We start from the raw sequence: 16,888 nt of genomic DNA on the forward strand, positions 1-16,888 counted from the left end.
ACGAACATATAAAACACGCTGTATTTTCCTGTCATCATGTCGCAAAGAAAATTGCCCAGCGCAAGTACATGTAATAATAATTAGGTATTACATGTACCTGTGCTGGCCAATTTTTTGTGTGACACGGTGACAGGAAAATACAGCGTGTTTTTTATGTTCGTTCATGGGTATTCTTTCATTTTTTCTACTGTACAATACGCTAAAGTGTTACGTTTGGCTTGTTCTCTTGTATGTAATGAAAGCATGGATAATAAAGGCCAGCTCCACTAACAAACTTGAAGTCTTTGAAATGAGGTGCCTGCACCGAATGCTTAAAATATCATGGACATATTGCGAGGAGAACGGTATACTTGTCGGCAACTGGAACTCGAAGGAAATATAGAGGGTAAGAGAGGTCTAGAAAAAGATGTCATGGCTGGTTAGTATTCGCCAAATGATATTAATGAAATTACTCTTAATAGAATAATGTAATCGTGACTATCTAATATCTCACCTGACAATACAATGCACGGTGGACGCCTACGCAGAAATACACGGCACCTTTAAGAAGTAAAGTTAATAATAAATAATTTAATAATTATACTTAGTCACTATTTCCCCCCTAACTCGGAAAATATCAACGGCACGAAAAAACTTGGAAGAAATTGTTGGAAATCGCGATTGCAACCATTCATGAGTCCTTACCATTTTTCTCTCGAAGAGTTTAAAGTGGCCGAGCGGGTTACTAAGTCAATTTCATTTAAGTAAATACGTTTGCAATATCTCCTAACAAAATATACAATTATCAGAAGAGACTGTAATTAACGAAAATAACTACCTATTTTTTTATCGAGATTATGAGGCAAATAAGAAATGTACAATATATAAATTTTTTATTAAATAAATTATATTATTATATATATATTATATAAAATTATTAAATAAACTTTAGAATATTTAATGATTTGTTTCAAGAATTCAAATTAGAAGACAAATTACAACTACAAAATTATTCTGGCTAATTTAAAAACGAGTTTAGAAAGTAATACATAGGTACACTCCAATAATTATTTTAAAGATTGCCATTGTTATCGTTGAATGAGAACTCAAATTTAAACGCATCAAAAGAATTAAATAATTTTTGTTTTAATCCGATCGACCCGACCGACCCCAAATTCCGATAACCAAAGCTACCTGAATACGTCTCATCGTTGTCTCAGGTAAATTCAATCTCGCACCTAGAAAGCTGCTAACGCCATCTATTTCTAAAACCACTGGTATCGTACATAAACGCTCATTTAGTTTCGTATCTTCCAGTATATTTATCAGTCAACGGTATCACAATAAATTGTTTTTGCCGATTACAGCGCCATCTATCCACAATTCAAAAAAATGTCTTAGATAAAATTTGCTTACTTTTACATAAGGAATCCAAATCTACAATAAAATAACTGGGGGTTTCTATTTAAGATTTTAAAGTTACCCCCCACCCCACCACCAGGGGTGGAGTGGGGGATAGCGTTTGGTGTCATTGGATAGATTTTTAAAAATTATTGAAAACATGTTTTTCAGTATTTCGATCCGATGTTTAGTTCGCGAAATATTCCACCATTCCGCTACTTTTGGGACACGCTGTATAAATATTAATTAACCAACAAAAAAATCAGGAGGTTAGTAATCATTTGTCATGACCACGTTAATGATACATGTTGGAAACGGGGGACTCTTTGATAAAACCTTGCATTTTGTAGTAGGACAAATATTTTTTCGGCTAATTTAGATAACAGAAATTGTTGTAGGGAAAAAAGGTGGGCGTTTCGTCAAAATGATGCTACTCACAAAAAATTAGCTTGTTAGTAATAAATATTGAAAAGGGCCTGGGATCCCGGACTATAATGCTTTGAATTTTATTTATTAATATTTTCCTTAAGCATAGTTAAAAGTAAGAAGAAAAAAATATCCATTATACTACCTCCAAAATTAACGCACCACTTCAAATGTACCATCATAATGTTGAAGCTATTTTTGATCTGACCTTGATTGGACTTCGATGATTTTTTCCCATTGTTGGTCTACTTATTAGTAATTACTGTCTTGAAGTTTTCTGAGAAATATCATCATTCATTGGCTCTACAATCTATGGTGGGTGTTGGCCTGTTCCAGAATCAGCTTCCATTCCTTCCTATGCTTCGCATTGATTTTCCAATTTCGTACTCTTCAACACTCATAAGTCATCTTCCACATGGTCCTTAAAATCTGGGCCTGCTTCTTCCCCTTACTCCATCCAGTCTTTGGTTATTTATGTTTTTAGACAGCTCCATCTCATTCATTCTCTCTAAGTGGCCTAGCCACTCGATTTACAATCAAATCGTTAATATCAATTCCATACTCATATGGTTTTTCCAAAGCTTGTCTTAGAAGGAATGTTTGATGGATAGTAGACTTTTCTTTGCGAAAACCCCATTGGAATTTGCCTATTATGCTTTCACAATATCCCGACAGTCGATCGTAAAGAATGTAGGCCAATATTTTGTAGGCCACATTTAGCAGGGTAATGCCTCTGTAGTTGTCACAAACAGTTTGGTCTCCTTTTTTGTGAATAGGTACAATTATACCTACGTTCCTGTTTTCTGGTAGTTTTATCTGCTTCCAAATCTGTTATACTAGCCCACTGTTAGTCAGGTTTTTTGCGTCATGTTTTAAAAGTTCAGAATATCTAGACCCGCCAGTTTGGCGGGAATGTCTAGACGCGACAAAATAACAAACGAAAGAGTCCGAGAAATCATGGGGGTTACGCATACTATTGTTGATGACATCAGGACGAAACAACTCAGCTGGTACGGACACGTAAGGAGAATGCCGGAGAATAGAATACCAAGACAAATCCTCGAATGGCAACCAAGAGGAAGGCGCAGACCAGGAAGACCTAGAAGAAGTTGGAGAGAAGGAGTTGATAGAGAAATCAGAGACAGAGAACTCGAGGACGATCTATGGAATGACAGAACGAGATGGTGATTGGAAATCGGAAGACGTCGAAGAACGTTGTGAACCGATATTATATAATATATGAATAGATTTAGGGCATCCGCTAGATTTCTCTCGTGGGATGATACACTTTTTATTTGAAGAGAAATTTATTAACATATAAATAATAACTTCTTCTTAAAGTACCTATCCGTTCCGGATGTTGGCGATCATCATGGCTATCTTGACTTTGTTTACCGCAGCGCGGAACAGTACTACTTTCGTAAATTTTGAAGCCAGGAAATGCGTCTTCTTCCTTCGTCGTCATCTTTTACCATTTACCTTCCCTTGGAGAATCAGTTGGAGAAGGCCGTAACGTTCTTGATTTCTCATTACATGTCCTAGATATTCTAATTTTTTTTGTTTTGATGGTTATGACAATTTCACACTCTTTTCCCATTCTACGCAGGACTTCCACATTAGTAATCAATAAATAATATAAAATATATATTTCTTTTTTTTTATTACAGGCTGAGCAAAGGCTTGCAGAAGAACAAAAACGAGTCCAAAACTACCTCCATATAACAACAAGTGAACGATTAGCGGGAACTTGTGAACGTGTTCTGATTCAGAAACATTTGGAACTGTTCCATTCGGAATTCCAGCAACTTTTAGACGATGACAAAGACGCCGATCTTGGTAGGATGTACAGCTTAGTTGCTAGGATTCCAGACGGTCTCGGTGAGCTGAAAACGTTACTGGAACAACACATAGCTGCACAAGGTTTAGCTGCAATCGAGAAGTGTGGAGAAAGTGCAGTTAATGTAAGTTAATTGTTTTATTATACAATTTATAAGTGTTCTGTTAAGCGATCAATTTGTTTAAAAACCTTCTTCTTCAAGTGCCATCTCCGCGACGGAGGTCGGCAATCATCATAGCTATTCGGTCTTTAGAGACATCTGCTCTGAAAAGTTCATTTGATGTACATCCGTACCGTTCTCTCAGGTTGCGCAACCACGATATTGTGCGTCTCCCGATGCTTCTTTTTCCTTGAATCTTTCCCTGCATAACCAGTTGGAGCAAGTTGTATCTCTCTCCACGTGTAATATGTCCGAGATATTCCAATTTTCTTGTTTTGATGGCATTTCTTTATTCACGTTTCTCAGCTCCTCTTTGTTTGTGACATGTTATGTCCAGGATATTTTCAGAATTCTTCTGTACACCCACAGCTCGAACGATTCTAGTTTTTTCATTGATGCCGCATTCAAGGTCCAAGCTTCCATTCCATAAACCAAAGTCGAGAAAACGTAGCACCTAGCCAACCTAACTCTTAGCTCCAACATCAAATTTCTTGTGCAGAGCACTTTTCTCATTTTGTTAAAATTTGCTCCAGCGTTTTCTATTCTGATTTTCATTTCCTGAAAGTAATAACCTGTGGAGTTATCATTGTTCCAAGATATGCATATTGGTATACTCGTGCGACATTGATTCCGTTTATGAAGAGATACTCGTTATTTGTTTGAGTTGTCGATAATCTCATAAATTTTGTCTTCTTGACGTTCATTGTTAGACCGTATTCTTGTCTAAACTCCGCTACTCTGGTCACCAGCCTCTGAAGATCCCCCATATTTTATTTAGAAATTAAGTGATTAAATAGCAATTAAAAACACGTAAGTACGTAATATTAAAATGAAAACAATAAAAATAATTGAAGGCGCTCGTGGGAGTGCCGACAGAAGTGAAAATTTCTTATAGTATATAAATTACGAGCTCAATGCTTTTTCCTTATCCAATAAGAAGTGCTATACCTATATCATATACGCGATGCATATGCCCTGTGCTATTTATGTATACATACACATAATTTATATTCGCACAAAATTTATTTCAGCGAAGTGATGACGGTCGCAAATTCAATACTTTTTCCCCATCCAAGATGTGCACAACGTCCCTAAAGAAATTTTCAATTCACAAATTTATTTCGTCGAAGCGATGACGGTCGCTAATTTAATACATTTTTACCCATCCAAAAAGTGCATAACGTCCCTCAAGAAGTTTTCACTTCAAAAATTTATTTTATCGAAGCGATGACGGTCGCTAATTTAATACTTTTTCCATTGAAAAAGTGCACAACGTCCCTAAGGAAGTTTCACTTCATATATTTCTCGTCGAAGTGATGATGGTCGCTAATTTAATAATTTTTCCCCATCCAAAAAGTACACAACGTCCCTAAAGAAGTTTTCACTTCAAAAATTTATTTCGCCGAAGCGATGACGGTCGCTAATTCAATACTTTTTCCCCATCTAAAAAGTGCACAACGTCCCTAAAGAAATTTTCACTTCAATACATATACGAACAAAATTTATTTCGCCGAAGAGATGACGGTCGCGAAATAAATCCTTTTTCCCCATCCAAAAATAGGTTTTACATTTATTTTAAATTTAAATACTTCTATACAATTTATGTATACATAGATACACATAATATACAGTCGGAAAAATTAAAGAATGCCCATGGACGATCACATCAATCAGATATTTTGTATTTGATATCTTTATCTATTGGGACCGTGCAAGTTCGGCAAAGCGACCTCTATTTCTACGCTCTGTACTTTTATTCGCACTTTTAATTATATTGGCCAATTATATTAGTCCTGGTTGCTGGATAATTGTCAAGACCATAGTCAAAAAAAATAATAAGAAGAAAAATAAGATGCAGGTTATGGTTAGCAAACGTAAACAATTGTATGTAGTAAATAAAATCAGTTATTAAAATGCAGTACTGCAAGCAAAATACAATTAATTAAATTTACCTTTATATAATAATTGCATATCATATCAATATTGTGGAGCAATATATAATTTTTCTGCGTCAATGACAGAAGGTATGAAATATACGTCAATTTGACAATTTCAATTGACAATATGAATTATTTAAGATAGTTGCAATATTTCTCCGCGACTCGCGCACGGTCGTTTCTCGTTTCCCTTTCCAAGCACTTGCACACCGCGAATAACAAACGTTTGTTATTTATAGAAAAAGACAGCCAGTACAAAATAAGTGATTGATGTGATTGTTCATGGGTATTCTTTCATTTTTCCGACTGTAGATACATACAAAATTTATTTCGCTGAAGAGATGAAAATCCTTTTTCCCCATCCTAAAATACGTTTTACATTTATTTTAAATTTAAATACTTCTATATAATTGATATATACATACAAATAATGTATAACATAAGCGATGACGGTCGCGAATTCAATGCTTTTTCCCTTATTAAAAAATCGCACAACGTCCCTAAAGAAGTTTTCACTTCAAAAAAGTAGAACTATATAATTTCAAAATATAATTGTAATACACAGTTTTAAAAATAGAAAAATTATGCCAAGAATAGAGAGATACAAGAATGAAGATGTTTTTAAATTTATAGATATACAATACAAGGACTTTACTGTTGTACCTAACCTACTTTTATGCTATACCACAGCTATACGTTATGTTATTCCTTTTCTTCATTCTCTATCTCGCTCCAGCTTGAACTACTTCTACATAAGGTTCTCTTTGTTAGACAAAACAATACTTACTTCCTTTTTATCATCTGCATTGTTAGGATGTCTGCGGAGATAGTCTGGTCAAATCCGTATATGCGCACAGATAGTAAAATTAGTATCTAGATCAAGACTTGCATACGACCGATCATGACATATGGCATAGGAGTGCGCGAAGACACCAACAAAATGAAACAGATGCTAAGAGTTGCCGAAATGAAAATCCTAAGAACAATAGTAGCCAAAACAAAAAGAGGCAGGGTGAGAAATACAAACATTAGAGAGCAATGCAAAATTCAAGATCTCTACACATCGTCAGACGCGTCTGCTGTAGATTTCTGCGGTATCATAATAAGCTGACCACACATCTGTAGGTCGTTCAGTCTGTGGCACTGAAATCCTTTGATCTGTGCTGGGAAAACCGACAACTATCAGATGTCTTGCAGATGCGTCTGACGACGTGATATGCCGTCGGCCGATGTCGTCCGCAGACGCGTCTGCCGATGTCTAGAGGAGGATAAGATGGGGAAGGCAGCGCAAGAGGATGTGGTACAACCATGAAAGACGAATGGATGAGAATAGACTCCCAAAAATTGCCCTAGAAAACAACCCGCCCGGTTCAGGGTCCCCCAGAAGACCACCTAAAAGATGGAGGGATAGTTGGCAATCTACCTCCCAGAAAATTACCCAGAGGCAGCTTCAGAATTAAACAGATCGAAAGATCTCCAAGAAGTAAAAGAAGAAGAAGACTTCCTTTTTAACTTCTGGTAAATAACTCATCTCGTAACGGTGAGCGATACATCACACTGAATTTACGTTAAAAGTTGTTGAGACAGTGATCTGTCAGTTATTTTAACTTAACGAAAAACGTTAAAGATAACTTGATAACGTGATACATCACAGGGCTGAATGCCTCATATTTTTATAATATAAGTAAATATAACGTATTTTCAATTAAAAGATGTGATTTATTTCCATTTAATATAGCACACAATAAATCTTCTCTTTACTTATCACAATATTTATTTATTTGTTGTTTTGTTTTAGGATCCTAAGGTTTACGTCAACACGATATTAGAGGTGCACAAGAAATATAATGCTCTAGTTTTAGTGGCGTTTAGTAATGACAGTGGCTTCGTTGCTGCCTTGGACAAGGCCTGTGGCAGATTCATTAATGCCAACGCTGTCACTAAACAAGCTAATTCAAGCAGTAGGTCTCCGGAACTACTTGCAAAATACTGTGATCTTTTATTGAAAAAATCAAATAAAAACGCTGAAGAGGCTGAGCTCGAAGACACTTTAAATCAAGTGGTAAGTACATTTGGTGAGATCGTAAAAGATTCCTTGGTTTATCTTCTGAGTACCTATAGAAAAAGTTAGTATTGTTTGCTCATTATTCCCGGCGCAAATTGAACCTAAGCGAGACACAACCTGCGCCGGCGGGACGGCTGACCCGTGCATTTATTTTTCTAGCGCACCGCATATTAAACCCAACCCGACCCAACCGTTGGCTGTCGCTGTGACGAATAGAGACGGGCGAAATCAGTGCGGAGCTGTAACGGTTACTTTTGATACCGGTTCTTAGTGGTACCGAGTGCAAATACTGATTACAAAATACTGACGTATCTGATCCTTATACTGAATTGAGTAGGCAACTTTAAATCGATATTTCCGTACTTTAATTCGTAACTCGTAACGTTTTAAAAATATCTTACACGTTCTTAGTAGTCGTAGCCGTAGCGGTATGACTTTCGAAAACATCGAATTTGATCATAAGCGGGTGCATAAAAAGATAACTTGCACTGAGTATTTTATTTCAGCACATAATACCTACATATTTAAAATAATCTCAGTTATTTAATAATCCCTCCGCTACTGATCAGTTATAAAAAATAACACTATCTGCATATTTCGTTTTTAATTTTTAACCGCTTACGTACACATTTATTTGCAAAAATACGTCAAAAAATTACCTATTTATTTTATTACAGTAAAATAAACTACGAACAAGACTATTGTCACTAGATATAATCTTAAGTAAAAAAACGCATATTTTCTTAGAAAATATAAAATAACAAATACCCTCATGCGCTCACCCGAGTTAACTCGGTCGTAACTTTTTACATACAAAATACTACAAGTAAGAGAAGAAAATCGCAATTATTCCAGTATAATAATGTCAAATATTGCTAACAGTGTGATACACTCTAAAACAAGGGGTTACACACAAAAGGTACGTCACAGTCAGGGCAGAACGTGACGTCAGCAAAATAGAATTCTACTCATCGTGATCCCACCCCAGTCGGCAGTCGATTGTAGAAAGTTTAAAATTAGAAACGAGAAAACAAGTGGGCACGGGTGCCCATATAAAAATTTTTAGGGGGGGCAGACGTGAAGATGTTGCAGATTACATTTCGTATACTTTGGATAACCATATATAGTTTAAAGCACCCGAAAAGCTAGGGAGGAGGGCCACGCCCCCCCCCCTGCCCATAGGTATGGGCGCCCATGCAAGTGGCGATACCGTTATTTAGCGCTAGAGGAGTTAAAACGCGTAGGCGCCTTATATATCGTACAAATATTTTAAACACGAGTTAACTCGGTTAAGCGAAAATAGAAACGTAGTTTAAAACCGAGTTAACTCGGGTAAGCACGTTAAGCGGTTAAGCATAAACAAAAATGTAATATGCCGACAAGTTGAATTTGAGGGTAATACGATATTTTTATCGATCACGGTTTTAAGTATCATGAATCATTTTTCACCTTATTTTTCTAATAATGTGTTATTGTAAAGGCATAACTTTGATTATTAATTTCGTATCGCCACTTATTTAGTCTACCAAAAGTTATCAGAATTTAATGACAAAGTCAAAGCAGTTTTCACTCGGGGTTTTGACTATGCTAATATTTTTATGTATCGTAATAAATTCCACTTAGGCTTGTCGGATTGTACCATCCGTATTCATTTCAGATGCGTCCATCTCGCAAACAAAAACAAGTAAAAGTAAACAACTGGCAGTGAGTCACGCGTCCCACGACCCAAGAAATCTGTATTTACGCCGATGACAAACGTTCCCAAGCGAGACCTGCGAACGCATGCACTGATTGTAAGATGGGTTCAATTTGCGGTCTCTCGCTTATAAGCGTGATTCACAAAACAAGTGTATCGTACACAAAACTGTCCACGTAGTTCGCCAGTGCAGGTTGTGTCTCGCTTAGGATCAATTTGCGCCGGGGCTTACTCTTAGACAAAAAAATCAATAATAGTCCATTTACTCAAGGTTTTTGCTGTAAATTTTAAAGAACCGCTTGGATTGACAAAAAATTTGGCATACATATGCCAAAGAAAAAAAGTGATATTGTGCCTATGAGTGGGGTGAGTTGCACCTTTTCTCTGCAGCTCACAAAAGACGCCGACTTGCATTTGCACATGAACAAATCAATTGGACAATAGGCGACTGAAAAAAGTATTGTTTACAGATGAGTGTAGAATATCATTTATGAGGGCGAAATAAGGTCTACAGAAGGATGGTTGCTGGAGTAAGTATGCTGGAGCACACTTGGTTGCGTTTGGTAGTGTCTCAGTAATGTTTTGAGCAAAGATTTTTTTGAAGGTACGATTCCGACAACGACTGCAGACGGCAGTTACAGTTGTCACCATGACAGACGTCATTACTTTGCACTATTAATTCTATAATTATTATCAACTGACGTTCCGCTGAACAGCAGTTGCAGTCAGATGTCGGAATCAGTCTCATACAAATTAATAGTGCAAAGTAGTTACGTCCGTTACAGCGACAAATGCAAATGACGTCTGCAGTTGCTGTCTGCCGTCGTTGTCGGAATCGTACCTTTAGGCACACAAGGATCTCGTCTTGATTGAGAGGGACGCATTAACAGGACACAGATACTTTGCGGAGATTCTACAATATTATGTGATGCCATATGCTGGGTTTATTGGCAATGGTTCTCTGTTGTAATACAGAGAACATATAATTGTAATACAGTATCTTGAAGATGTTGGTATTATAAAAATGGATTGACCTTCTCAAAGTCCAGTCCTTAATCCAATTGAGCATATATGGAGACATCATAAATGCCTGTAAGACGTTGTATACTTATGTTTACTTATATTTATACCTGTTCTGTTCACAAGATGGTCCTCCGCATGTAGATGTTCTACACAATTTTACAGTTTTAATTATATCAAAATGCCAAAAATAGCTTAACACCTATAACGATGAAGTTTGTGTAACTATATGTATCATATAAACTAGTTGATTCTTCCTCCTTCCTGTTTTGGTCAGTCCTTTGTTGTTTGTGTTCCTGTATTTATAGTCTGGGCTGATTATCGGAGAATAGGCCATTTTTGGGAAACGTTATTTACCAGCAATTTTATTGCTGGAATCGAATTATAAGCAGTGGCGGCTTTTGGGGGTAGGCAGGATAGGCCGGGCCTAACCAATAATTTTAACAGCTTTAAAATTGAAAAACATATATTCAAAAATTATGTTAATGCATGTAAATAACTTTTAAATGTACTAAATCACTCAATACATTAGCTTCCGTTAAAACAACTATGTTATATATTATCACAGAAAGCATTGAATCGTATCCAGGCATTTTAAATATCATTAATGGCCCGTTCGGAGCCGGCCGACCCCGCTCACATAAGATCTCCGTACAAAAAGCGTTTGAAGTTAAGTCGCTTGCCGGGCAACGATTTTTATATTGTCGTGTTATGCTTGCTGTTTAGGCACCAGACGATCGGGCCTTCGCCAACCATCGTTGCCACTTGTAACGTAATTATCGATTTGTAATATAAATTTTCTTTTAAGTTATGATAAAAAAATATGTAACTGTAACATAAACATATTTTTAAACAAACGGAATTTATTTCTGGAATTGGGCGATAATAAAAGATTCACACAGAATATGGCGCTAAATTTCCACAAAAAGCTTTGGACTCATTGATGGATACATATGAACTACTTTTTAATAAATCCTTATTAAAAACTGAACTGGAGATGATTTTTTCTGCTATTCATCGTGAAAATTTTCACGATAAGAGTTTGTTAGAACTAATTAAAAGTATGTTTGACAACGAAACCAATGAAATTCTTCTTGAAAGCTACAAGTTATTTTGTTTACTTGCTACAATACCTGCAACAAGCGCTTCAGTTGAAAGAACCTTCTCCACTTTAAAGCGAATAAAGTCATCTCTTCTCGGTGTCTCTTCGAAATACAATGATGCAAAATCGGCTTTCATCACTGTCTACTGATTATAGAAAGAGAGATTATAGAAAGAGAGATTATAGAAAGAGAGAGACAACAGGGGTAAACAAGAGCAATATAAGCAACAGAGAGAAAAAGGAAAGAACAGAAAAAGAGCGGCTGTGCGCGCGAGAGAACGGTCTGGAAAGACCTGCCACGTGCGTAAGCCGAGAGTGGGTTTAGTTGGTAGGCATTGTAACACGGACGCATCCGGAGACAAGGCCCCCAGAGGGGGAACTGCTTTCGGATGTACTCCGTTTACTCTGAATCCAACACACGCCAGGTACGATTCATCTGGTACGGTCTTTAGAAGATTCGCACTCTCACACAAAAAAAAATATGTATTACACACACTGGCGGCTATTTTTTTGGGGGTCATGGATCTTGAGGGTGATTACTTTTCTCTGATGCAAGGTCACTTTTAGTCTTACCACCAATAGGATAAGTGGGTTTTCAAATATTTGGGGGTGGGTCATGACACCGTGACCCCTCCCTCTGGATCCGCCACTGATTACACATAGCTATATGTAATTTGCTGGCTTGGCCTACCCAAAATTTTACCCCACCAGCCGGCACTGATTATAAGATCCTATATATTAATAATATAGGTATGCAAAGTCCTCAGATAGTGTGCTACTTTTTTTATAAACAAAATGGCGCACGAAAATCGTGTTTTTTTCAATTATTGCTCTATAACTCCGAAGATTTTAACTTTACAACAAAAACACCCAAATAAAAATTCACCGTGATTAAATTCTACATAGAGACGTGTTTTTCCCGATCTGCTCCGACGAAAATTTTCTTTGGAAAATGCGGGTTTTTTTAATTTTCAAATAAAGTTTTAGATAAGTAATTATCTACCAATAATTAAATAATTTGGTGACTTAAAAGCCTTCTTGGTTTAGATTATAATTCCAGAAGCTGGTGAAAATTGAACAAATATTTTAGCAACAATTCAATTGTTAATTAATAATTTACGGTCGCAATAATAACCAAAATAATTATGATACACTGATCAAACTTTGAAATCTTATAAAGATGAGATGCCTATTTAACATTTTCTCGACAAAATATAAATTTTTTATTTTTTTGCATAATCTTTAAATGTTTTTAAAAAAATAGTTATAAAAAAATTAACGTTTCTCAGAAAGTTTTGATTATATTATAATTTTAAAAAAATAGCTAAAATGCGCATTTCAAATATCTTGAAAATGAATGCTTTAAAACTTTTTTGCAACCATTTGCAAAAAAGTTATGAAACAGCAAAGTAAACATACGATTACTACGGTGTTTATAATTTTTTTTAATTCTTTCAAAGCGTAGAAGTGGGTTTAAAGTACAGGCTAATTATTTACAAAAAAATATCGATTATAAGTTTAATGGTTATATTTTAATTAAAGATTATAAATATATTTTTTTGTAATTTACACGCGCGAAAGTAGAATAATACAGTACTGTAGCTAAAATTTTCACTCGCAGCGACGACCGGCGGCCGCGCTACGTACACTTTTAATAAATAATGTGTGCTACGTGTCAGTCGCTTCGAGTGAACATTTTAGCTCCGACTCTGTATCAGGCCTACTTTTGCGCTAAAAATTACAAAAAAAAAGTATTTTTAATCTTTGATTAAAATATAACCATTGCACTAATTTTTGACATTCTTTGTGAGTAATTAGATTGTACCATAGACTCACTTTTAAGCTTTGAAACAATTAAAACAAATTATAAACAACGGAGAAAACGTATATTTACTTTGCTGTTTCATAACTTTTTTGCAAATGGTTGGAAAAATTTTTTAAAGACCTGTGAAATACGCATTTTAAGTATTTTTTAAAATTAGAATAAACAATCAAGTATATTCAAATGGGAAATAAGCCACAATTTTACCTAAAAATGATTTTATTAACGTTTCATGTGGCGGATATTCTTGAGTTGGGATTGATTTCATGTAATCGAATGAACTATCTTTTAGTAAAGTCGTCCCAGGAACGCAACTCATCAATATTGGCAATATCATTTTAAAGTCGTCTACTTTAAAATGTATAATACGTATCTGAATTGCCGATATAAATGAGTCAGATTAAATAAATTATTAGAAGAATTTTTTACTAAGCAACAACATTTTTGTTTATTTAGTATTATTTTGTATTTTGACAACGACACCCGACTTGGGCGTCGAAACGTTAATAAAATCATTTTTAGGTAAAATTGTGGCTTATTTCCCATTTGAATATACTTGATTATAAAAATGCCACAAGAAAATAGCTTCAGAACAACATAATAAACAATTTCTGAGAAATGTTAATTTGTTTATAACAATTTTTTTAAACATTTAAAGGTTATGCAAAAAAATGAAAAATTTATATTTTGTCGACAAAATATTAAATAGGCATCACACCTTTATAATCTTTCTAAGTTTGATCAATGTCTCATGATTATTTTGGTTGTTATTGCGACTGTAAATTGTTAATTAACAATTGAGTTGTTGCTAAAATATTCGTTTCATTTTCACCGGCTTCTGAATTTATAATCTATACCAAGAAAGCTTTTATTTCACTAAGATATATAATTATTAATAAATAATTACTGGCCCAAAAAAATTATTTGAAAATTCGAGATTTTGTTGGGAAAACCCACATTTTTCGAGGAAAATTTTCGTCGGAGCAAATCGGGAAAAACATGCCTCTATGTAGAATTAAATTGGGGTGAATTTTTATTTGAGTGTTTTTGGTGTAAAGTTAAAATCTTCGGAGTTATAGAGCAATAATTGAAAAAAAATACGATTTGTCGCCGCCATTTTGTTTATAAAAAAGTAGCACACTATCTGCGGACTTTGCATACCTATATTAATAATATATAGGATCTTATAATTCGATTCCAGCAATAAAATTGCTGGTAAATAACCTTTCTTTGTACTTTACTAATTAGACCAGCGTATTATAACTATTTTTTTTCAAAATTTAAAGATTATGCAAAAAAAAAGAAAAATTTATCTTTTGTCGATAAAATATTAAATAAGCATCTCATCTTTATAATCTTTATAAGTTTGATCAATGTATCATGATTATTTTGGTTTTTATTGCGATCATAAATTGTTAATTAACAATTGAATTGTTGCTAAAATATTCGTTTAATTTTCACCGGCTTCTGGAATTACAATCTATACCAAGAAAGCTTTGATGTCACTAAGTTATTTAATTATTGGTTAATAATTACTTACCTAAAACTTCATTTGAAAATTAGAGTTTTTGTTAGGAAAACCCGCATTTTCCGAGGAAAATTTTCGTCGGAGCAAATCGTGAAAAACGTATCTCTATGCAGAATTTAATTGCGGTGAATTTTTATTTGGGTGTTTTTGTTGTAAAATTAAAATCTTCGGAGTTATAGAGCAATAATTGAAAAAAATACGATTTGTCGGCGCCATTTTGTTTATAAAAAAGTAGCACACTATCTGCGGACTTCGCATACCTATATTATCAATATGGAGGATCTTATAATTCGATTCCAGCAATAAAATTGCTGGTAAATAACTTTTCCATGAATTTTGCTAATTAGCCCAGAGTATTAAGGATCCCCAAACCGACGCGAAAGTTTTGCGACGCGAATTTTCCGTAGCGGAACATTCGCAGGCGGAGCGGTAGCGGACAAGGGTTCCCCATATTGACGCGAAAGCCGACGCGACTATTCGCCATACAAATGTGAACAAATTATATTTTTAAATCGGCCAACAGGTTTAGGAAATACAAGACATCAAAAATGACTAAATTTTTAAGTGGGCGTAATCTCTATGCAAGCAAATTAATAATAATATTATAATATATGTATAATGAAAACTTATCATTTTCTCCTAATTCTGACCCTATACTATTCCGGACTTTACCTTTTTTTCTTATATTTTTATAATCTTCGTCCGTTAAATCATATATTATAGGATATTGTTTAACAATTTCAATGAGTTTTTCTGTAACAACCATTTTAAAACACGCGAAACTACAACGGTAGCGGAAAAAACCGTGCATGCAGCGTTTCATGAAAGGAACGCTGTTCTGCCGCGACCGTTGCGGATTCCGCGCTAAGTGGTGTGAACACGTTCATAGTCCGCCGTGTCTATCGATTCGCCGCGATTCCGCGTAGGTTGCGATTGCGAAAGTTTCGCGTTGGTTTGGGGGATTCTTTAAGGTACTAGTACACTTTAGAAGACCAAAAATAATCATTTTTTTCAAGAATTTTTTTCTCAGAACCTTTATTAAAAATGAACATAAAACTTTTTACATATTGATGTCTAACTCTTAGAGAGTACAAAAAATATACTTTTTTCATTTATGCACGTACACTAATATAGGTGGCGCAAAAGTTGAGGCCTCGAAAAATGATGGCGGACAGTTAATCTCAGGATTGGGATATCTGAAACAAAAAATCGTACTGCATTTGAAAAAGGAAGGTTTCTTCTTTGTTTTCCGGAATTTTTCACTAACGGTGGTGAATTGTCACATAACAAACGATTTTGTTCCAGAGATCACAATCCTGAGATTAACTGTCCGCCATCGGAACCACTTTTTTTCGAGGACTCGACTTTGGCGCGCTCTACACTATTAGTGTACGTAAATGAAAGAAAAAAGATATATTTTTTGTATTCTCTAAGAGTTAGATATTAATATCTAAATAGTTTTATATTCATTTTTAATAAACGTTCTGAGAAAAAAATCTTGAAAAAATGCTTATTTTTGGTCTTCTAAAGTGTACTAGTACCTTAAGCTGATCAGGGCTCGTGCTGAGCCGAAACGCGTCCTTTTTGACCTTTTAATAAAAAACTTTGTAGTACCTCTTCGAGTTTTTTGTACGTTGTTGTATACTTGCTTTAACAACATGTGAAGGGCTTTGAATGGCTCTCATTGAAGAATCGACCACTTTTCCCCAAAGGTACATCCAAAACATGATCTATTCTATGCCAAATGAGTGTCACCCAGAACCGTGGTGCAACAGACATTAATAAAATGAGTGATAATTGCCTTTTCTTGGCTCTAGTTCAATTATTGCTATAACTGTAACTGTAATAGTATGTTGAAATTTTCAATACATTTATTATTTTCTCAAATTTTACCTCTTTTTTCATTTATTGCTAA

General features: G+C 35.0%; 1 protein-coding gene across 2 annotated transcripts in view; it reads left to right on the forward strand.

The window, feature by feature from the left end:
* The window catches only part of LOC114333632 (cullin-1), a 92,527-nt gene that overhangs the window by 54,708 nt on the left and 20,931 nt on the right, over positions 1-16,888 (forward strand). For both annotated transcript variants that reach the window (XM_028283561.2, XM_028283562.1), the window contains 2 exons: positions 3,474-3,767; positions 7,539-7,802. In XM_028283561.2, the coding sequence (XP_028139362.1) occupies positions 3,474-3,767; positions 7,539-7,802 (558 nt within the window). The remainder of the gene's footprint in view (positions 1-3,473; positions 3,768-7,538; positions 7,803-16,888) is intronic.

This window comes from Diabrotica virgifera, chromosome 6, assembly GCF_917563875.1.
Source record: "Diabrotica virgifera virgifera chromosome 6, PGI_DIABVI_V3a".
In the NCBI taxonomy this organism is placed as follows: domain Eukaryota; kingdom Metazoa; phylum Arthropoda; class Insecta; order Coleoptera; family Chrysomelidae; genus Diabrotica; species Diabrotica virgifera.